Raw genomic sequence first — 24,530 nt, forward strand, 5'->3', positions numbered from 1 at the left:
TTGTGTGTGTGTGTGGTGGTGTGTGGTTGTGTGTGTGTGTGTGTGTGTGTCAAGCTTGAAGCAGGTCGAGAGGAAAACACACAGATGCAAATGCGCAAAAGCTGCCTCGCGCCATTACCTGGAGGACAGCCGGCGCCTCTGAAAGCTGTCTGGAAGGTGTTCAACAAATATGAGGGGGAAAAAAAAAACAACCCAAGAAGCAGGGATAATTTACTTTGCCCGTGGCTCCGAATCTATGATGAATGTAAAGACAATTTGAGTGGGAACAACAGAGCCACCTTCCATCAAAGGCTGCCTGCGTCAAGGCCGCAGGCAACATTTGGAGAACGTCGCTCCCTCGAAGCCTATTACGGCGTACGCGCTGACATTCCTGAGCTGTTTTCTTTCTTCCCCTGTACTTGTATGCTTATCGTGATCGCTAATGGGCGGCCCCCCCACCACCACCCCCACACAGCTACGCTGACATCCCATGTGGTAGTTGTCCAAAGTACCTATTACGGCGTACGCACTGACATTCCTGAGCTGTTTTCTTTCTTCCCTGTGCTTGTATGCTTATCGTGATCGCTATTGGGCAGCCCCCCCCCCCCACACCCCCACGCCCACACGGCTACGCTGACATCCCATGTGGTAGTTGTCCAAAGTGTGAAGGGCATTCTGTGCAAATCGTTCAGCAAAAAAATATAAATAAAAAAATGGAGCAAATTATGGATTTTCAGTGCTGGAGTTTGTGCCTGCCGTGCTAAACCGTTTGCGCTATATTCGCTCAAGGTCCTATTTAGTAAATACTCAGTAATGGCTGCCATGTTGAGGAACTCGTAAGCTCACGCATTACTCAATGTGATAAATAATGTTGATGAAAGTTAAGCGGGGGTCATCGGCGTCCGCTGAAAGTATTGACTCAAACAACTTGTAATCCAAGTTACTTTTAAAATCAAGCGATCAGTAAAGTAACTAAGTTACTTTTTCAAGGTCACCCTTGCCGCACTGGTCATATCGAACTCATCTTCTCCCAAACCCCCTCAAGGTGGTGTACAAGAACAACGACTTCAAGCTGGAGCTCTCCCGCTTGGCCATCCAGCGTGACCCAAAAATCACCCTGAACGGCGACCTGGTGTTCCGCTGCGAGGACGTGGCGGCCCTGGACCCGGTCACCTTCGAGACTCCCGAGTCATTCATCTCGCTGCCCAAGTGGAACACCAAGAAGACGGGCTCCATCTCCTTCGACTTCCGCACCACGGAGCCCAGCGGCCTCCTCCTCTTCAGCCACGGCCGCCCGCAGGGGCCCAAAGAGCAGAAGCCCGGAAGGGAGCTGAAGACCGATTACTTCGCCTTGGAGCTGCTGGATGGTTATTTGTACTTGCTGATCGACATGGGCTCGGGCAAAACCAAGCTGAAAGCCAGCAACAAGAAAGTCAATGATGGGGAATGGTGTCACGTGGACTTCCAGAGAGAAGGACGGAAAGGTAAGGAGTATCGTCTTCGGTCATGATGGAAACGCGCTATCCTCATCTACAGCGACGTACAAGCTAACGCGTTACTTTTCGCAATTTAGTTGTCTGACTACGGTTACTTTGCATTGCCACAATTCATGACTGTATAGAAGTTGACGATGATGAAAATCGGCTCCCGTCTGGGGGAGTGATGTCACGTATTCGCCGTGTCACATGAAAAACAAAAATGGTGGAAGCAGCGTGAGATTCGTGTTTTCAAGATGGGAATCCAGGCACTATTTTGAGTTTGTGACGGCTAAAGAAAATATCAAGGTACGTTGCGCAATCTGTACTGTTGACAAAGTGTTATCTAGCTTCAAGGAAACAAAAAAATGGATCGCGGCACATTCAAGCATAAAAAGAAAAACCCGCAAATCTGTGTGACTGTAAGAAGTCCCCACATTTAAGGATTCTATTTACAAAACAATGTCCATTTCAAACGTTGATTTTTGCCGTGAAAATATTCACAGTGAAATACATCAGTGAAATATTGCTTAGGAAATTTGAAATAATCAAAATTTTTTGTAACCAAAAAAAAATAATAATAATGAAGTGGATGAACAGTTACAGCTTCATTTGTTGCGGAGAAAAGTGGAAGAAAAGGTCATCTTTGGCCATCACAGAACTGAAATATATGCGTATTGTTTTCTTTCGATGGAGAGCGGCGCCATATAGAATCTCGCCCAGGGCGCCACATTGGCTTGTGTATATTTGTTTGTTTCCAAGCCTAAAGCTGGTCTTGCGATGCCTCGTGCCTTCTGTGGGCGCAAATGGGAACATCTGCATGTGTGACTGATGAACAGCGTGCATGTGGTCTTCCTTCTAATGGCGCGCTGTAAATGAGAAAGTGTGTGACGAAGCGTGCGCGTCTGTCGGCGTGTGATCTCGCTGCTGCTCCCGCTGTAATTGGCTTTTAATAGAAAATGAAGACAGAGCCGTTAATCACAGAAAGAGAGCTCGAAATGGGGGCGGGTGGGGGGGGGGGGTTGCTTGGCCCGCTCCCTGCTGCATTCTGCTTTCTTTCTCCTCCATTTAGCCTGTGTGCAAGATATTACACAGATGCCCTGTCTCCCGCTCCCTGCTTGTTTTTGCACCATCACATTTCATCTCGTTTCAGGGTCCATCTCGGTCAACAGCCGCAGTATGCCCTTCAGCTCCCCAGAGGGCAGCGAGATCCTGGACCTGGACAGCGACATGTACCTGGGTGGTCTCCCCGAGTCCAAGACGGAGCTGATTCTGCCGCCCGAGGTGTGGACGGCGCTGCTCAACTACGGCTACGTGGGCTGCGTCCGCGACCTCTTCATCGACGGCAAGAGCCGCGACGTTCGCCGTCTGGCCGAGATCCAGAGCGCGCTGGGCGTGAGCAGCTTCTGCACGCGCGAGCTGCAGAAGCGCTGCAGCAGCACCCCCTGTGGCAATGGCGGGTTGTGCAAAGAGGGCTGGAACCGCTACATATGCGATTGCACCAGCACGGGGTTCCTGGGCACCAACTGCGAGATAGGTGCGTTCTGGGGATATGGAGAGGGACTTTTTTTTTTTTTCATGGTACACCACCAAAGAAAAATATCACAAAAAGTATGTACTGTAGACCGGGTTACTGTAATAGAAATCCTAAAGGGCCAAATATACTTTTCAATGTGCAATGCAATAATAATGTGCCGCTCAAAACAGACATGGGCCGATTTCCGGTTTGATGGTTTACCATAGTTTTAAAAGTCAAGGTTTCACACTGGCCGTCACGTTCCAAATATTCTATTTATATTTTTAAATAAAATAATTGTGTTTTTATTTCCATATGTATATTTTTTAATGGTCAAAGGCTGGAATATTAATACTATGATACTGCAATATATTTGCACACAGTTACCATTCCGTCAGGATCTAATATCAGCTCATGCCTAATTAAAAAATATATATATTCACATAAACACACTTAAAAACATATTCTATTCTGGTACAACAAGTAATAGCTTACGCTAACAAGGCACTTTTGTGTATGTATTTATGCCGATGAGCAATGCAAATAACAATCCGGTCCCCCGGGAAATAACCAGACCATGCAGATTATAACTGGGGGCCTGCTGGCGCTCACTCTTTTTCACTGGCATAGATTTGCAGGAAATAAATATTAAATTGGTTAGGAATCACTGATTATATTTACCTACGCTACTTATTTACCCATGACCTCAATCTTCCATCAATAACCTACAATAACAAAACCCACCTATTCAGACTGGCCTATTCCACATAAATGTATCTTTTATTTATAATTTTATCTGTGGTTTTATATTATTGTTTTGTTTGCTCTTGCCTGTAAAGTGTCCTTGAGTGTTGTGAAAGGCGCTTACAAATGACATGTATTATTATTTATTATAATAATACTAACTACTGTATAGAAGGTTATATGTAGTGGGCAGCAGGTTGACCGACTGGTGAGCACGACTGTCTCACAGTGCAAATTGTCCTTGGGTATGATTGGGAGTGTGAATGGTTGTTGGTCAATGTATGTAGCCACATGTGGCACATTTGAGGTCTAATCATCTGCGGTTTGACTGGGCTGAGCAAGATTTATTTCCACATCAGAATGAAACGTCTTCATCTTTGAAGGGCTGATTTAGTGAGGTTTTTCTGCCCTCTAGTGGTTATGTTTGTTCCTGCAGTGTCAGACGAACTCAAAGGATTAAAATTTTCCGTTTTGAGTCCTTTTTGTATTGTTTTGTACCAAGCAAAGCGTCCTATTTTTGATTTAATGTGCTCCAGCGGTTAGCACGTCTCCCTTACGTTTCCCTCATTTGGTCACACTGCACCAATTTCGTCTTTCCCGCCCATGCAGAGGCGACGGTGCTGAGCTACGACGGCAGCATGTACCTGAAGATCATCATGCCCGTCACAATGCACACCGAGGCAGAGGACGTGGCGCTGCGTTTCATGTCCCAGCGCGCCTACGGCCTGCTTGTGGCCAGCACCTCCAAGGAGTCGGCCGACACGCTGCGGTTGGAGCTGGACGGCGGCCGCGTCAAGCTCACCGTCAACCTCGGTAGGCCCCGCCGTCATTCCTCGTCCACCTCGCCATCCTCCCATCCTTGACCTCCTCATCTTTACATTTAAATTATTTTTTTTTTAACCTGCCCGTCTCCTGGCACGAGTGCTCGCATGAGAGGAAGATTTATTCCCTCTCTTGACCACTAGATGTCGACAAAAGACAGGAATGAGCTTGTCTGTCCGATGGAAGCTCTTTCCTGGCCCTTTCCAGATGGGAAGCTGTTCAAGGCGCACCTTCGCCTCTTGCTGTCACCTTCTCCTTTTTCTTTCCTCGCATCACATCAGATCTCCTCCCTTTTCCTGTCATAAAAGTTAGGATGCTCCAAAGCGTCATCCCACTAAGAGTTGATGTAGCACGCTAACGCAACCAAGTTGCATCATTTTTCTTTTGTGAAAATGTTGCAACTTTTTGGGTTGAGGAAAAGCAGAACACCCCATAAGGGAGGTACTACAAGCGAGGACAAATATTCCTTCTTCTCTTCTATACTTTTCTTTTCTGCTGCCCATCTGAACACTCCCCCGCCTCACGCCATCCATGGAACTTTTCATCCCTTCAATGGCTCGTGTTTCTGCGGCCTCGGCTCAAACTGTCAGGGAGACCTGCTCACAGCTTCAAAATTTTGTTCGTATTGCTTCCAAATGACACATTCAGGAAATGCTCATATGAAATCTGAACGTGACTTCTATTTAATTTTGTTGAGGCCACGCCCTCCATTCTGTGACGCTGGTCCCCGGCTGTTTGCGTCCACTATTCTGTCGCGGTTGACGGCTCGAGACCACAACTCAGCTGCTCTCACCTGCACGCGCACAATTTGTCGCCGCTACATATCGAGTAGCGACAAGTAAAATGACCCTTTATGGCTAACGCTCAGTTGAAAATGATACTTCAATCGAGGCTTTTTACTCTTGGTCTTTTGTCAAATGCGTGCAAGCAGGAATGAAGCGGCTGGGATGTGCAGATCACCCTTTCTCGTCACTGTTTGTTTTGGGTCTCTGGCGTTCCCAAAGTGCTCCAGGAGGCAAGTGCACCAATCTTTTTTTTTTTTTTTTACATTTGGACAGATGACACAGAATTAACCTAATAAAACCAAAGTGGCAAAGTCATTTTTTAATGAGTCCATTATAATGTAGTACACATAACAATCAAATATGTATCTTTAAAAAAAAGGTTAAAAACTGAGGAGCAAGACTGAGAAATGTCTTTTGATGGCAAAATCGGAATTAATTTCCTGAAACAACTATGAAACACGCTGTGAGCGACGCTGGCCCGAGTGAAATGTCGGTTGGGTTTTTTTTTTTAACATGCTGTCCGTCATTCACGCCACGAGCGACATCATCTCACCACAGCAACACACACTTTCTCCTCCTTAGCTCCACACACATTCTCGATACAGCATACACCCTTGCACACTAGCCAGTGAAAAATTCCGGCATGATAAAATAATGCATCATCGTGAGAAACAAGGCTGGACGAATTTGGGGGCTGCCAGACTTTGAACCCTGTGGTGCAATATTGCCTTCTGGTGCACGTTGGCAGCCGGAAACGATGAGTGGAGGGAACGGGGGCTGATGAAATGAAAGGGTGATGCTGACTCAGAGCCGTCCCCGGATGGTGGCCCCAGAGAAAATACTTGGTTGTCTGCAGAATGTACCTTGAAGGATGTAAAACTCTCTCTCTCTCTCTCTCTCTCTCTCTCTCTCTCTCTCTCTCTCTCTCTCTGTCTCTCTCTCTCTCTCTCTCTCTCTTTTGCTCTTTTGATTTGATCTCACCATTGCGCTCTCTCTTTCCGCCAGATTGTATCAGGATAGACTGTAGTCTCAGTAAGTTTTTCTATCCATTCTTCTGACTCAAATGTACCATCTGATCCAAATTCAGTGCGGTTGCCCCTTTTCTGTTGCACTCATTTATAACCCCCCCCACCCCCACCCTTGCGACCCAATTAATCTGCAGACTTTATTCTTAACTGCATGCGTTTTCTCTTTGCCTCATTTTTATTGTAGACAGAAAATCATATTTCTAATTCTTAATCGTGAAAACAAATTCAGTTCGTCCTTTAACGTCCCTCATTGTGTCAGAAAAGGGCAACTTACACACACACACACGCACACACACACACACACACACACACACACACACACACACGCACACGCAGACAAACCACTAAAAGATTTTTCGGGCCTTGTTTTGGCCTCTCGCTGACAGAATAATTCCCAAGTGTTTTTATTTTTTTTCTTGTGTGTGCGTGTGTCACGGTTAGACGAGGGCTCGCAGGTAAGCGGTGGTGGCCACCAGCTCGGTGACAAGAGTGGGGGAATAAAAAAAACAAAACAAAACAAAAACTGACAATTGTTTGTCTTTCCCCATACATAGTGATTGCATTTCTTCGGATCGATGAAGCCAAATAATGCACCACTCTGAGCATGCAGTGCTCGTGTTTACCACTAGATGTCAGGCAATGACAGAGAACAGCTTGGACTGTGTCTCAGCGTGTGAGTAGCCTTAGACGGGACCCGCCTGGACAAAATTATGAGGACACGCCGTTCCCAATCAAGTTTTTTGAAGACTTGACCATGAATCGGCAATTTGCAGCCTGTGGTCATTTATTTCTTTTCTAGGTGAGAGTGGTTAAGGTTGTTTATTTCCCGGCTTGACTGAGCGCTCAGTCAGGCTGCCTATTTTATGAGAAATGTGCGCGAGAAGTGGCTCTGGACAGGACATGCATCCTTATTCAGAGTCAGGACAGGGCATCGTCGTGTCGGTTTGGCAATTGGTGTGACTTACAAAAGAAAGTACCCCTCCGTGCCTCAGCTATTCGTTTCCCTGCAATCCGTGTGTGCTCGTTCAAAGCGTTTTGTGAAGTGGTGGAAGGTCTCCTCGGCGATCCAAGGCTTTAATTCACAACTCAAAGCATTCACCCTCCGGGTCTGCTGCGAAAGGTGGGACCTTCAAAATAAAAGCATTCAGGATAATAAAAGCTCACTCTCTTGGGCGGAGTCGCGGCGTATTTCACAGTTGCAGCCAATAAACAAGCACAAAATAGTTTGCGTGCGACTGCTAAAGTAGCTACATTTTTATTTTGAAGGCATCATTTTTTTATTTGGTTTGGTTTTTTTTTGGTGAGGATGTTAGGCCGATGTTGCCCCAACTTTCAGTGTTGTCGAGTAGACCCGGAAGCGTGATACTAGAACCTTTAAAAAAATCTAACTCGAATATTTTAATACATTTTTGATCACTCCAATACCAAATATGTTGTTAAAGATAAAATAGAATAATTATTGCTACCATATATACTTGTAGACCGCTACAGTATTTGCGTGGTATCAAGACTGAGCCGGCCCGCAAATAGCAAAAATCCATCAACAGACAGACAGGTAGATTGATATTTATTATGCACCTGTAATCTGATTACATGTTTTACATTTTCTGTAACTGTAACAGTGTTTTTTTTCTTCTGAATACGTAGCACCGGTACATGTATTCCGTTACCCCCTCCAAGCCTGATTTACAACACGGGTGTGATGTGATGCCTTCATGACATTGGGGTGATGTTCCCCCGCCGCTCGTTTAGTCACATCGTCAAGCTAGTCACATTGTCAAACTCACGTTAACGCAATCCATGTATAATTTATTCAGTGATGGCGCCTTGCGTGTTCGTCAGCCTTTTTGCATCGTAATGGAGCTTTGTTGAACCTAATTTGGAGTGAGTGCAAAATTTGTCGTGGTTGCCGTTTCATCAACTCCCTCTCACTTTTGTTCTGTTTTCATTCGCGCCATTAAAGCAGTTCTGTCATGTTTTTTTCTGAGCTGGAAAGTCACCGTTGTTCAGGGATGTGGATGCTGGAAGAGAGTTTAATTTGTTGCCGTGGTTACCCAGGATCTCCCCTGGGGACAACCAATTGATATCTTTGCCCAATATGCGCAAAAGTTGCACTGAGGTCACGCATCAACGTTTGACTCCGACTTGTGTGTAACGTATTTTTTGCAGGTGCTTGAATTGGATTTTGATTTGTTCAGGCAATTTAACGCTCCAATGGAGGCCAGACATTTTTATTTAATGCTCATTTGATCTCCCACCACTCCAGGCCACATACGATCGAGTTGGCCGATAATATTCCTCCTTGCATAATAACTCTCGAATCTGTGTGCCCTCAGAGGGCACTGAAGAACCTTTTGAAAAAAAAATAGGATTTAGTTCCTAAAATGGGTGACATCAACATCGCTTTTGTCTTTTTCCAGAAAAAGAAAGTGTGTATTCATTTGATTTAAGGGGAACAGGTCAAACTCCACCACTATCATACTAAACGAAAACTAAAACTGAAAAAGAAAAATATTTTTTGGAAGCAAAATAAAGCAAAAATGAAAATGCATTAAAAAAACTGGGGGAAAATATAGTGAAAATGTCCCTTGTTGTCATTTTGTCAATGAATATGAGCTTTTAGGGCTCATTTTAGATGTATTTATTTCGGTATTGCTGTGTGTCTGTACAAAAGGAGGAGGGTCAAACAGTCGTTTGAGAATTGTTGCACTTTTTGAAATGAAACTACAACAAACTGAAACAAATACAAAAGCTGTTCAACTAAAACAAATCATTCTCAAAAAAAAAAAATCAATCAAGCAAGCAAATGAACAAAGCAGCTCTAAAAACGAATTAGAACAAATGAGAAAAAAAAAGTCAAAAGGAAATAAAGGCGAACTATGATGAAAAATCCAAAATGAGGTCAAAAAAATGCCTCAAAGATTCATTGATGGGTCAGAGTAAGAAGAGCTTTTGAGCACTATTTACCGCCTTTCGGGTCCCTCCAGTGACTGGAAAAACACGAATCTGATACTCGGTTCAATATTTTCAACAACAGACATCCAGGAAAAAGCCCCCGTCCCTTTCCTTCTATGCTGGCCACTTCATTAGGCACACCTGGAGAGGCATGTCGAGTAACCAAAATCGTGTCAGACTGCCACTTTAAAATATTGACTCAAAGATAAAGACTACCCCCCACCCCCCACCCCCCAAAAAAATAAGCTTCAAGCAAAGTACCACTTCACATCAGTTATAACCTGGTGGATGAATTCCGAAAAATGATTTGATCGTATTCGATCCAATGCTTCAAAAGTCATTGAACGGCGCTTCACAGTGCTGATGGACAATTACCCAGAGCATAGTGCAAAAGCAGCCAAGGAATTTTATTTATTCACTTATTTTTTTAGGCAAAGAAGTGGAATGTTCCGTCACGGTCGTGACACTCCGTCAATCCATCACGACCACGTTAGGCGGAATTTTAGACGGGTTGATTTCATTACCGTGAGCCTGAAAAGGGGCGCTGTCAAAACCCATGTCATACCACGGGACGAGACGGCGGAGGAAACATCGCTGAAATGACGAATCAAGTCGGATTTATGCGGTGTGTGAAGTCGGATTAATTCCCTGCGTTCACCGAGCACTGCTGAGAATGTCTTCCGGCGGCAGCCGTTTGCACGCCGGAGATATCGGTGGCGTTTATTTAGCTAAGGGATGCTCAATCAATGATGTTTGCCAGCCTGACCCCCTCCTATTCAATCCCAACCACCAAAAAATATGCGCCGGTTTTTCCGTGGACCACCCCGGTTACAAACCTCCAAAACGACAATTACTTACTTTACAATGATGAACACTTTTTTCAAATATTTTTTACCGCCATGTCATTCCCGACAGTGTGTATTTTTTGTGCGCACACACACACACACACACACACACACACACACACACACACACACACACACACACACACACACACACACACACACACACACACACACACACACACACAGCACCGAGCTTTTCATTAGACCGGCGGCAATGTGCCCGAGATGGAAAATGTGATATCTTAAGATAGGAGCCAAATGGCATTATCGTCAAAATGGAGGCTTTCTAGCTGCGGAGCGTAAATCCTGTCTTTTGTTAAGACAACGGCACATTAACTTGTGCAGCCTTACGTAACCATTGCAGGCTTTTGCTTTTAGTGGCAGAAGAGGAGAGGGAGGGAGGTGGGGGGGGACACATGTAACAAGTCCTCATGGGTCACTTGCTGGTACTCTCAACCCTCTCAAAGCGGCTTGTGCAAAGCAGGAAAAAGTCAGTAAAAAATGTGTGCCCGTTCATGTGTGTGTGTGTGTGTGTGTGTGTGTGTGTGTGTGTGTGTGTGCGTGTGTGCGCACGTGCCATTTGGTCAGTCGTGCTGGCCGCGCTCTTGCCTCCATGCAGTCACCCGATTTAGCCTGACTGAAAATGTACCTGTCTATAAATTCAAACTATCCAACTTTGGAAACAGGGCTCATTAAAATCTGGCAGTCGGTTCACAAGAGTGGCTGGCCATTAATGCAAACATTCGACCGCTGGGGTTTCCAGAATCATTTTCGCAGAGCACGCCGACGTCCCATTTTAGTCGAGCAGGTGTTTGCCCGGAAGGAGACTCGTTTAATTTCACAAATGTTGTTTTGTGCTGTTTGTTCACTTTCCAGAGGGGCGCGTGAGTTTTCTGTGAATGATGGTGCATTGTTTATTTAAAAACAAAAAAAAAAAGCACAGTGGTGCCTTGCATGACTTGCATGTTTTGGGAGATTCAAGATGTGATTCTGGTGATTTTTATTTTTGGTTGTTTTTTTTTTGAATTGTGAGCAAAAATCTGACAACTCGACTCACATCACAGCGAGTAACGTCTCAGCAGACCAGGGTTATAATAGTTTTGGAAAATTCATGATGATTTGTTCTGACTTCCTTAAAAAAAAAAAAAAAATCACACTTTATTGAAATGTTCTTTGTTTTAGTATTAGTTTGAGCTTTTTCCCCCCCTTCAAGTGGGTGAATTGTATTGTTGTGTCTGATAAGTATGATGCAGTAAAAATTCAACAAAATGGCTTACTTCAAAAACATTTTGAAAACAACCATCCGCAAATCAAATCCAGGGAGTGCAGGACAGTCCGCAGACTTTGAAGTTCTGTAAGTGCAGTGCAAAATACTGCTTCCAAAATTAGAGGCATCACGACGCAAGTGTTTTGAATAAAGCTAGAATGGTCTACAAGCCCTTGTTTTGTGTGTGCAAATGTGTGTATGTGCGTATGTGTGTGTGTATTTATGTATATGTATATGTATATGTATATTGTATATTTTTTCCCCCTCATATTCAGTATGAAGCAAAATAGGAGCACACTTTTTCCCTCGTATCACATTTCGAGCTGCGTGAAGTGGCAAAAGCAGGGGAGCCAGAACAAACACACTGCTGAGGTGTGACCTCTTCAAGAGCCTCATATATTAAATTATTTGACACTGGTGACAACAAAGCACATTTTCACTATCATGAGAGTTTTCAGTAGTTTGCTAAACATCAAACGCGTTTCCTTTAGTTGTCTTTTTTTTAAAGCATTTTCAGTTTTATTTGCATTGACAAAAAAAAATGCTTTTTCAATTTTAGCTGCTTTTGTTAGTTTCTGTCCACTATAATCACCTTCCAGCAGACAGTGAAGGGATTAAAAAAAAAAAAAAGACACAGCTAGCTGTTTGTTTCCATTCAGAGACAAGATTTGCTTTTAAACTAAAAATAAAACAAGGAGAATGACTTGCTTTTGTGCAAAAAACAGCCACATACTTTTGCTTAGAAAAGTCTGATTAGCTTCATGCTGTCAAACAAAAAAACAACAACAAGCTAACGGATAGCGTTGTGGTGTTGTGACCCTTAAAGCAACAAATATTTTGACCCGAATGGAGGATTACCACAGACAGACAATGTGACGACACAGCCATGTATTCTTTATCATCTGCGAAGAACGAGCAATATCATGATTTTTTTTTTTCTTTAGGAGACTGGGACAGATTGCCATTTGGTGCCTCTGGTATTGACGTGCCTAAGGTTGTTATTCATTGACTAGACGCTTCTTGAAAAGAGCACTATTGATCCATTGACTGCTAAAGCAGATTGTCAGTCCGATAAGGTCCATCGTTGTCCATTACTCTCACCATATGCCCACAGCTGGCCTTTCGTCCTGCGTACACACTTCTTCGGGAATTAACATGATTTACGTACAAAATGGGTGGCAGGTTGTTTGGGCCTCGGCCTCGCCACCGGCCGACCCCGCGTAATCACGCGTGAAGGGTGCGAGGACTAAACGGCTATTAACCTCCCCGGTTTTGCCATGCGCGCACATGCGCATGTTCGTGTGCTCACCGTCTGCCCATCCAATTTGAATATTCCGAAATTGTAGTACAGTGCGTTATGTGCCCGGCGCGCCCAGAGCCTCCTGTTTAATATGCTGCCAGGTCGCCCCACATGATACCATGCAGAACCGGCCCATCTGCCGTAAGTGGACTTGGCACTTGGGAGCCCTCGTTGTCGGGGCCAGTGGCTGAACTCCTTGACACCACTCGGGGGCAGTAGCGAATGAGCATGTGCTTGCTTTGTAGTAGGGAGTCAGCACTGCCATGAGGGGGGTTGCACAACTCGCAAGGTGAGGCTCGAGCTCGCCGAGTGCATGCCTGCAGGCCATTTCGCTTAACATTACAGCAGTCAGTGTTAATATTAATGCTGATTAGGCTGGGAATACGCATGTGGATCATGGTGCTTGTTAGAAGTTGGTGGGAATAGCGTACAAGGAGCTTAGTAGCCAGCTTGCTATCCTTAAAAGCGACCTATTTACCCCCGTGACTTCCTGAAAACAACCCGAACGCTTTACATCATATTGTTTGTGGCAATTCACAATCAAAAAGTCAAGTCAAATTTGTGAATATCGCTCTTAAGCACAAAAGAGTCTCATCGAGAAAAGCTAAAAACCAAAAATTAACAAACAAAACACATCTGGGGAAACATTTGAAACTTTTAGAAGGTGCCACAAATGGAGGGAATCTTCTTCCAGGACTGCCATTTAACACATCACAAATTCACAGATTGCGTACTCCGAAGGACACATTTTCGACCGCATGACGCCACGTCCGGCGCAACGCAACCGGACGTGGTTTCCAAACTCTCGAACAGTGTTTTTCAAACACTGTGCCGCGAGATATTGTCAGGTGTGCCGTGGGAAAATGATCCAATATGTATGCCTGTGCGGTCAATCGCCCGGCAGAGTGATCGTGTAGTACTCTTCCATCCCTGTAGGGGGCAGCAGCAGCTAGCGAATTGCTTTGTGCTTCGAGACAGGCGAAGTTTCCGGCGCGAGCCAACACGACGACAGCTCTCTTTCATTTGGATTTACTTTTACCGGCACCGACTGCGTTGTGCTTCGTATGTGGTGAAAAGCAACTCTCCAACAGCACTATTGTCCCAAGTAAGCTTAAACTCCATCTCCAAACAAAACACCCTTCACTTCGAAACAACAATGTGGAGTATTTTGTTCGCCTGCGTGAAAAACACGAAGAAACAAGCAACGTGCATGAGAAAACCCGCAAAGGTAAACGAGAGAGCATTGAAAGCAAGTTACCGTGTCGCTGAATTTGTGGCTAAATCAAAAAAGTGGCAGAGCAATTAATACTTGCCGCCTGCAAAGCCATTGTAAATGAGACGTTCGGACCCAAAGCGGCTAAAGAAATAGCCTGACTGCTGTAAAAACTAAAAACAGAAAGAATGAGAGCCGTGGAAGGAGAGCTTTGTGTCTTTCATCGATTGCTGACAGGATAGCAGATCTGTGTTCATCCAAACCATTTATCACACTGAGTGAGAATAAATATGAAAGATTATAAAACTGATTGATGTTGATTTGATTCCTATTCAAGGTGTTATAGCGTTATTTTTCGATGTTCAAAAACGCTTATAATAACAATCTAACACTTAATTGTTAAAATAAGCTTTTTTCACATTTTCAGCAAGTGGTGTGCCGCGGGATTTTTTTTCAATGAAAGAAATGTGCCTTGGCTCGAAAAAGATTGAAAATCACTGCTCTAGAATGACAATTTGCAGGCTGGGTCCTCCGACTCCTTCGCAAGCTCCCCCTCATGTAGTCTCCGTGTGGACGGTGTAAGCCGTTGCAAATTTGGAAAGGCTTAGTGTGAATTTTGGACACCACGTGTGGTCAAGTCAAGCCAGAAAAGACGTCATGCGGCCGAAAATGCGGCCTTCCAAGAACCCGGCCTGTGAATTTGGACACGGCGAAAATGTTTTCCTTTACAGTGTTAACGAGAAGAGTCTCAGTGCTGCAGAAAAACGCCGTCTGGAGAAGTGGGCCCTCCTCAAATACTAGCCCGCTTGGTTGATGCAGATATCTCCATAGCAACGCCTCAGAAAAGGTGGCCCACTTGAGATCCTGACCCCGAATTTTTAATAATGTCCGACAGTCATCCTCCTCCTTCACCCATTGCGCCGATCAACCAATGAACGGACGGACAAATGCCGACGTCATTTTAAGACTGAAGGCCAAGTTAGTTGAATTTGGAATGAAATTGCCCTGATTAGCACATGCTAATCTTATGTATTGCTATTCTATTGCATTTGAAGCATTTTGTGTGTGTTCAAACACTTCCCCAGATGGGTACATAGCAGGGCTGTGTGTGTGTGTGGGGGGGGGGGGCAGCCTTTGGGTCATCACCTGGTGGCGAAAAGCTACTAATGAACAAAACGAAACCCCCAAGCGGCATGTGCATATTTAGCCGCTTTGATGAGAGCATCTGTCTGGCTCAGAAGGCATTTGCGGAGCTGACTTCTTTCCAGCCAATTGACCGGGGTTAAGGCCTATTGCTCTTGTTTGACCCACTCTTTGTTTTTCAAACTGTCTTGTTAGCTTAGCAGCATCCAAACATCCCTCCGAGCAAACGTCAACCTTTCGGCTTGGCGCCCCACCCCCAACAGTTACCCGTGACTCCTCTGCACCCTCGACATCGTGCCTGCATAAGCTTGCCCTGACTAATGTCTGTGCCACCACCTCCTTCCTGCCGCCACGTGTGACCGCAAGTCACACGGCTGAACCAGAAAAAAAAAGAAACATTAAACATGTTGATAGAGCACCACTCACATTCGTGCACATGCATCACACACACACACACACACACACACTTACACAACAACTCCTACAATGCCGTATTTTGACTTCCCCGCTCATCCACAGGCAAAGGACCCGAGACACTGTTTGCGGGCCAGAAGCTGAACGATAATGAGTGGCACACGGTGAAGGTGGTGCGACGAGGCAAGAGCCTGCAGCTCTCCGTGGACAACGTCACCGTGGAAGGTTAGTTGCGCGTGAACAAAAGCTGTTGGCGGCGGAGGGAGAGAAAAAAAGCAGTTATTTTTAAATCGGTCTCGGCTGGATTGAAAGCTCTGAGGGGTATGTGGCGGTAGAGCTGATCACAAAATAGCAAGTGGAAGGGTGAAAGATCACAAAGATGAGGCAGAGTCACATATTGTGGCCCCGGGCAAAGGACTGGAGCAGAGGATAAGGACAGAGGCGAAGGAAAAAGCTGTGAGCTCGATGAAGGGGATGGATCGGGCGCGGCATGTCCGGGAGCAACGGATGACCGGGTCAAGGTCCGCCTGCTTTATGAGGCCAAAAAAGTAAAACCGGGAACTTTTTAATTGTCATGCTATGGAGCCACGGCACTACATAATCCAAGTCAATACAAACTACCGTAAAATCCCCTGCATAATACACCCCCCATCCCCGCCCCACCTCAAAAATCCGGGGGAGTATTATACACAGGTTTGAATTTGACATTAAAAAAAATGTTTCACCAGGTTTAGACTAAATGGCTATACAGTACTCAGGCACCGCAGCATGAATACTTCATTATGTATCACGCCGCCAACGCAATAAGAAGGCCAGCTTTAAAATAAAATGTACCCAACCACATAATTTATGAGCATCTATGCCTACGGTTCACTTTTATTTTGAAGTTGTTCCCGGCAATGTGTCGCGGCCGAATGGCTGACTTGACTCTTCCTCCAGACAGCAGTGCCATCACAAACTTGGTCGTCGCTACCGACTTTAACGACACAACCACATCTTGAAATAACCTCCAGTCGCTGATTAAGGGCGCCAGAAAGCGTCTTGATGACACTGGCGCTGTATTGTACGGCGCCTGTCGCCAGCGTTCAACGGCGGTCGCGCTAGCGATTAGCACTGCTGGTGAGAGTTACCGGATTACTTTTCAAAGGCAGTTATACGACGTCAATGACCGCACACATTTTGATGCTGACAGCCGGACACAGTTGCCGTCCCTCCTGATCACTTTGTAATAATAAACTGGGCTTACTCAAACGTGCTGTTTTAACTGGCAAAGTCGCTACTGTCGTTGTGATATGATTTCGCAAACAAGTGGTGCATTTACGAGCTCGTATATTGCACTTCTTATCTTAGCATGCTTATTACAACCCCACCAAAGCAACACTCAACAATAAAATGCAAAAAAGTTTGTTGTAGCCTCACTTCGCGTCTGTTTCTACAGCCTTTTATATAAATAATCAAATAACATGTTAATTTAACACAGTTTCATCATGTGCATGTGTATGTTCGTGTGTCTTTTCAAAACAGGAGAGGTTCATTGTGACAGTGTTATGGGAACATTAAAAACATGCACTTGCACAAATGCGACTAAATGATAGCAATGGATAACCAACCAATCAGGGTACTGTATTATACACAGATACAGAGAAAAAAAACGACCGTATTTTCCGCACCATAAAGAGCTTGGGAGTATGAGGCACACCTTCAATGAATGGCCAATTTTAAAATTGTTTTCATATATAGGGCACACTGCATTATAAGGTGCATCAAATAGAAGCCACAATCGTGTCTGCGGTTGCGTTATGCATCCACTAGATGGAGCTACGCTAAAGGAATACAATACAATACAGCTTTATTTATATAACGCTTTCACAACCGCTGTCGCTGTAACAAAGCGTTTTACAGAACATTTAAAATACCGTGTCCAAGAAATCAGAATATTGATCGGATATAAGGCACATCGGATTTTAAGGCGCACTGTCGGCTTTTGACAAAATTGAATGCTTTTAGGTGTGCATCAGAGTGCGGAAAATACGGTACTTTTTAAGGTTGATTTTTTTATTTGGGGGGGGGGTTCGTAATACACAAGGAGGCATTTTATACACAGGATTTTGGGGTCATAATCTCATCCCCGCATTATACTCTGTTTGTCTCATTTCCTTCAGTGCAAATGAAAGTAAATATTGCGATATATTGAATTTTCACCCTGATGGAACTCGTATAATTACGGTGGCATACTGTGAAGCGTAATATTTCCCCGGACACCTTCCGTTGCCTGAAGCGGAGCAGCGCGGCGCCGTTATTTGCGCTCTCTAAATGAATGATGGTTATCAGTCCCTCATCATCACCGTTCCGCTTTCCAGGCCAGATGACCGGTGCCCACACACGTCTGGAGTTCCACAACATCGAGACGGGCATCATGACCGAGCGCCGCTTCATCTCGGTGGTGCCGTCCAACTTCATCGGCCACCTTCAGGGCCTGGCCTTCAACGGCGTGCCCTACCTTGACCAGTGCAAGAACGGCGACATCTCCTACTGCGAGCTCAACGCCCGCTTCGGCATGCGCCACATCATTGCCGACCCGGTGACGTTCCGAAGCAAAGGCAGCTACCTGGCGCTGGCCACGCTGCAAGCGTACGCCTCCATGCACCTCTTTTTCCAGTTTAAAACCACCACGCCCGACGGCCTGCTGCTCTTCAACTCCGGCGACGGGAGCGACTTCATTGTTGTGGAACTGGTCAAAGGGTGAGCATGCATTCAAGGACGAATTCAATAGAAAGCTATTTTCCCCCCCTTAAAGCTCTTTATAATGATACTCAGAAAGAGGCTTTTTGCTTCCTCGTGTTTCCTATTTAGCAGCGTTATGAAGACAAAAGAGCCGCGGATTAGGTGCCGCGCTCGTTCTGAATGCATCGGCCAAAATAGCCTCGGCCCAAAACCTCAAATATGTCTGCAAAAAGCCACTGCGGGGTGGACACAAATGGGCGTTTAGCAGACGCGCTCCATTTATTTCCTTACATTGACTGACTTTTGGGATGAATTGTACTTGCCAGAGACGTTTTGAAACTTACGCAGCTCATCAGTGGAATTTTGCTCATCTGGTAAGATGTGGAGAAGAAAATTTGATGCGATTGTGGGAAAAAAAAAATTTGGAATCTGCGTGCCAATTTTACTTTTTAAATCGAATACAGCAGCTTTTTATTTCTAATTGTTCCCCAATTACTCACCAGTAGTTTGTTCTTGAGTACTGTTTTGCTCTCATTCAAGTAATCATTTGGAGGGCTACACTTTTAACATTTACTTTTTCTTTAAGAGTACTCTTACTTGTGTGACATTTTCAGCGACTCTGCCTCTGGCATTGAGGTAAAAAAAATTGCAACCTGAGTGCGGGAGAACGACACAAATGTTAAGGCTGACTCCCCACGCGCATGCCAACGAGCAGAGGATGTACAGTTTAAATACAATACAAACAAATGGGCGACATGTGCCTGTGGAAAAAAAAAATTGGAATCAGCATGCCAATTTTAGTTTTTAAATCGAATACAGCAGCTTTTTCTTTTTAATTGTTCCCAAATGTTATCATTTTATTTAAAGTGATATTGTACATCAACATCTTTGGCTACATCTTTGAGATTATTTTTGTTTCATTTGGTGTTCATGCACTCATTTAAAGACAACTTTGAAGTTACTCACCAGTAGTTTGTTCTTGAGTACTGTTTTGCTCTCATTCAAGTAATCATTTGGAGGGCTACACTTTTAACATTTACTTTTTCTTTAAGAGTACTCTTACTTGTGTGACATTTTCAGCGACTCTGCCTCTGGCATTGAGGCAAAAAAAATTGCAACCTGAGTGCGGGAGAACGACCCAAATGTTAAGGCTGACTCCCCACGCGCATGCCAACGAGCAGAGGATGTACAGTTTAAATACAATACAAACAAATGGGCGACATGGAAAATATGGAGCCATTAAGAATTGAGATTGAAGCGTCATCCATCTTAAAGCGCCTCCAGACAAATTGGTGCGGCATGACCGGCCACCGAGGACGGCAGCTGAATTATATTTGGAAGACCTCACACACATGCACGCGCACACACACACACACACACACACACACACACACACACACACACACACACACACACACACACACAGGCATCATCTTCATGATCATCATCATCATCTTTGTCCTTGTTCCCGCCTCCCTCCCAAGGTACGTCCACTACGTCTTTGACCTTGGCAACGGCCCGTCGCTAATGAAGGGCAACTCGGACAAGCCGCTCAACGACAACCAGTGGCACAATGTGGTGGTGTCCCGGGACGCCAACAACGTCCACACGCTAAAGATCGACTCACGCACCGTGACGCAGCACTCCAATGGAGCCCGCAACCTGGACCTCAAAGGTAAGACATCTCGCGCCAGCTGGCCAGCCTCGGGCCTTGTCACTCTTTTCCGAAAAAAAGACAACCTGTTGATTGTCAGCCAATTAAGAACATTGACTGATGTTTCTTGGCTCTCAGAATGAATTTTATGACTCTGTAAACACAGAAACTACCTCATGAAAGATTTGACTCTCATCACAAAAAAATAAATCAATAAATCCTTCTAACTGATCCCATTTTTAGTAATCAGCAGTAAACGTTGGCTGATTTCGCCCAACTCACTTATTTTGGACTAACCAAAATGCAGGAAACAAGTGTTTTGTGAAAAGATATGTTTTATACACAAAATATACATTTATTCAAATATTTTTTGCGGGGGACATATCACAGGTTTGAACATCCCTTTTCTACTAGAGAAACCAAACAACAACAATGTGAATGTGTTTCTGATGGCAAAATAATGTGTCCAAAATGAATCACCAGTAGGGTTGGGGATCGAGTGGAACCCGAAATAACAATCCGGTTCTCCCAGAATCGTTCAGATTTTAAAATGGCAGTGCTGAATATCGATGGCTAATTCGTGCACGGAAAAAGCACAAACTAAGATGTTCCTATAAGAAATGTGTGTGCACGGTGCGCACCCCTGTCCGCCAAAGCTACAGAGCGGGTGCACGGCAGCTCAGGCCGCCCCCCCCCCCCCCCCCATGCTTGCCCCCCCATGCCGTGGTGCCTGTCGAAACTCCCCAATGGCGGCGGTTGCATTTCATGCTGTCGGCCGCCCTATCATCCAGCAGACGACTTAGAACTGGTGTGAATTTCAAACTTTACAAACTATTTGCAATAAATTTAGGAAATTTAGGAGTAGTAGTAGTAGTATTTAGTAGTGTGTGTGCGCTTGCTCTCTATCTCTCTCTCTCTCTCTCTCTATATATATATCCCATTAAAAAAAAAAACAACCTGTTGATGGCAATTGATGTTGACGGCGCTCCTTGTTAGGATTCCCGTTGACGGCATTCCATGTCATTGGCACTTAGCGTTAATGTCAGCTCAGTTGGAACCATTAATTCGCCATTGAGTACTAACCTCCACTGGAATCGGAGACAAATGTCCTCCAGAAAAAAACACGGCTCAAGGAATCCTCTTGACAAATGTGCAATGTACAAAACGCATTTCCGAGCAATGGCGCATCCCTAGAAATATGCTGAATGTACACAGCGTAGCAATGCGTTCCGCAGCCTGGGAATAAAGCACAGATCTAGCAATTCCCACAATCTCCCTGGCAAGCTTCTACCTGTGTATCAAAGAAAAGAAACAATTCTCGGGGCTTTGTCTCGCCCGTAGAAAGTCGCTTTGTGTGTGTGTGTGTGTGTGTGTGTGTGTGTGTGTGTGTGTGTGTGTGTGTGTGTGTGTGTGTGATCTAAGATTTCATATTCTTTGTGCTTGCAAAATAAAAACAAAAATAAGCTTCCAGTGATCTATTTGTCAGCAAAAAATAAGAATAATCATAATAAAATACAAAGAAAAAAAGGGTTATGAGAACAAGACGCTGCCACCGAAACGAGCTGGGATCATTTTGGATGGTGGATAAAGACGAGGCTTGTTAAGTGACACAAGTGCAGTCATTCATTAAAAAAAAAAAAAAAGAAGCAATGTTTACATCTAGTTGGAGGCTGAATAAATAAGCAAGGGCCCCCCTTGGATATGCAATCCAACCTCTGTATAATTTCCTTTTGAACAATGCTTCAATTTGCACCTGGTGTCGAATCGCAAACGACAGAGCTGAAGGCTTTGTAACGAAGCCCTGCCGAAGCTGGCGTCCCGATGCATTTGCATGATAATAGCCAAACAAATCGCACGCCGTCTAACTGGATTAGTGCCTCGCGTCAGGTACGATGAATGTCTCAACTCCAGCCTGGTGTAACCGGAGACTTCGTGTGGTGGGCGTGCAGGCGGAGGAGGAGGAGGCGAAACGCCACCGTCACGTTCTCAAGCCGCCGCCAAGTTTCAGTTTGATCACCAACGCCGCGATGGTTTTCATCAACGGCCGTTCTTATCAATTCGGATTACGCTGTGAATGTCCGTCGTGGTTTTCATCATCAGGGAAACTTGACGTCGGGTGTGATCTCATATATCAATGTCCTTTTGATCCTGCTGTGACAAATGTATCTTTTCTTTGAGCGTCCTCGTACCAAAAGTCAATTACAGACTGCTGGGGGTGGGGGGTCGGGTGGGGGGTGAGTTTGGAGCTCAGGAGCCACAGCGGTGGTTGTAAAAACGGATCGGAAAACAATCGAGTCAAGCAAAGTGTTAAGTATGGAGACGTATGATGGCAAGGTCAACTCGGACAGAGAAATTTGGGCAAACGGGGAGTAAAAGGCCAAAGGAGCCAATCCCGCTTCAAGGGGCCTCGGCCAACGCAAAAGCAAAGGACACTAAACGGGACATTTTTCATTATTGTTTCATTTTGACTTTTTTTTTTTAAATTCAGTTCATTTTAATTAGATTTTAGTGCAACCATTTTTCTTCCAAAATGCTGTATTTCAGTGTGCTTTGTATTCGTTTTAGTGCTTGTTTGTTTTTTGTTTTTTTAATATGGGGTAAATTGTCAAGTGCAAGTTCAAAGGTCACGCAGTATGGAGTAATAAATTCTCAATTCCTAAGCAACTGTTTGAGGTTCCTCCTTCTGGACAGATTTGCAGCAGCCCCGAATTAAAGAATTTTCAGTTGGATGCCGGAAACTCAAATTAGTTGCCAAAGATGACAACAGAGGAGATTATCGTTAATTTCATCAACGTAAGATGGAGCTCCAGTTAGTTTTCACTTTCTTGTTTTTATTTTGTTTGGTTAATGAAAATGTTTTTGTTTTTTAAAATTTTAGCTCTTAGCTTTCATGAACAATAATAACGTCGATAGAGTGTGAATGAAAAACATCTCATGAACCTGCACCATTTTGAAACCCTTCCAGACTTACTGAAAACGGAATGTTTATTTGCTATTTGCATTTTTTTTTTTTGTCTTCCTCCGACTGCATCTACACTTTCCTCTGCGGAATTGAGGCGCCGGCTGAACAGTTACAACACAACAGCCAGTCGGGGGTTTTGACTCGATGAAGACGCTGAATGGGGGGAGGGGATAAAAAATGAATAGCGTTTGTGTTCATGGAGAAATAAATTCAGTCTTGTCTTCACAAACATCGAGACAGCAGCCGAGGACACAATCTGCACCCAGCTCCGCTCCAATCTGACTAAATGGATGTTTACAAAACACACAGCCGCGTCTGTCATTATTCCGTCTGTCATTATTCCGGCCACTTGATTGACGAACACCAAAATAAGCACCGTGGCACAAGCCACATGGCTACACTGTCGAGTATCAAGCCGACAAGGAAGACATGGCTCATTATTGAGCAGTAACTGGAAGATTACTCGGCTGTCCAAAGGCCAAAGACTAAACTAAAGGCAAACCCCAAATTCGGTAATCAATAGCCATTAGGAGCCAATCTAATTTCCGCTCTCTATTCTGCTCATTTAGTGGGTGGTGAAGTATGCAAGTTAAAGACTTGATTCCAATGAGTCATACAAATCCCTCGCAATGCAAAAAATAAATAATTCATGCAAAATGAGCACTGTGGTCCTGGTGGCACACATTTGTTGCTCAGTGTCAGCACCGCAATTGAAGACTTGAGCCGTTGTGCCGGCGCGACATCGGAGAGCGGCTTCTTTGGGTCCAGAATGAGGAGTTCCTTTGCCTTTCAGGAAGGGACGTCCCAATTCTAGATAGGGAGGACTGCAGGTTTGAAAAAGGTGCCAAAGAAGCCATCGAGGTCAAGCTAGAAAAGCTGTCTGGCATCACGCGTCGTCGTTTGGATGAAAAGGGGAAATGTCTTCACCCAGCAAGAACAAATTGAATGCACCAAATGAGCTCCCCTTTAAGTTGCGCCAAACAAGGCAAAACTCTTGATTAGTCTCCGTAAACGTTATGTCAGCACGGCCCTGCTTTCAGGGGTCCCGGTTGAGCTCAGCATCTTAGTTAGCATCCCCGACTCCCTCCGCCGGCCCATGGGAGGTCATTACGGTAACCGTGGAGACGCGGAGGTGTTCGGTCTCTGATGATGTCCGCGCGGCTATAATTGCTCGTGCCTTTCGGATCGCTCTGCGCTGTTCTGCGACGCAAGCATTCATCACGGCGGCAGAGTCAGACCAGGACACCCGGGAAAGTGGTTACTCATCATTGTAACACACACACACACACACACACACACACACACACACACACACACACACACACTTACTGGGGAGAAAAAAAAGTTGTTCAAGTTTGGATGTTATGATCCACAACCTTGAAAACAAACCAGGACTCAAAGCATGCATGTTTCTGTAATTTCCCGAGCAGGACACCTGCCCTAGTATTATACGCTTCCCACAAATCACCGTAAAAAAAAAAATAAAAGCATTTTTTTTCCTCTAATACAATGTGTGTGTGTGTGTGTGTGTGTGTGTGTGTGTGTGTGTGTGTGTGTGTGTGTGTGTATAAATATATATTTATACATATGTGTTTTATTTATTTATGTAATCATTTATTTCTTTGGGACATGCACATTCATATTTATTTTCAAAAAAATCTCTCTCTCTCTCTCTCTCTCTCTCTTCTTTCCTTTCCTTTTCTC

The 24,530-nt window shown here is 44.7% G+C and overlaps 1 protein-coding gene across 6 annotated transcripts in view; it reads left to right on the forward strand.

Annotated features, from left to right (window-relative positions):
* nrxn2b (neurexin 2b) overlaps positions 1-24,530 on the forward strand; it is a 285,878-nt gene that overhangs the window by 136,705 nt on the left and 124,643 nt on the right. For 5 of the 6 annotated variants that reach the window (XM_019863281.1, XM_019863279.1, XM_019863275.1 and 2 more), the window contains 7 exons: positions 1,025-1,463; positions 2,608-2,991; positions 4,324-4,527; positions 6,327-6,353; positions 15,592-15,711; positions 17,847-18,228; positions 19,695-19,885. In XM_019863281.1, coding sequence (XP_019718840.1) covers positions 1,025-1,463; positions 2,608-2,991; positions 4,324-4,527; positions 6,327-6,353; positions 15,592-15,711; positions 17,847-18,228; positions 19,695-19,885 — 1,747 coding nt within the window. The remainder of the gene's footprint in view (positions 1-1,024; positions 1,464-2,607; positions 2,992-4,323; positions 4,528-6,326; positions 6,354-15,591; positions 15,712-17,846; positions 18,229-19,694; positions 19,886-24,530) is intronic. The other variant, XM_019863277.1, reaches the window with a different exon arrangement.

Source organism: Hippocampus comes, unplaced genomic scaffold, assembly GCF_001891065.2.
Source record: "Hippocampus comes isolate QL1 unplaced genomic scaffold, H_comes_QL1_v1.1 scaffold18, whole genome shotgun sequence".
NCBI classification, from domain to species: Eukaryota; Metazoa; Chordata; class Actinopteri; order Syngnathiformes; family Syngnathidae; genus Hippocampus; species Hippocampus comes.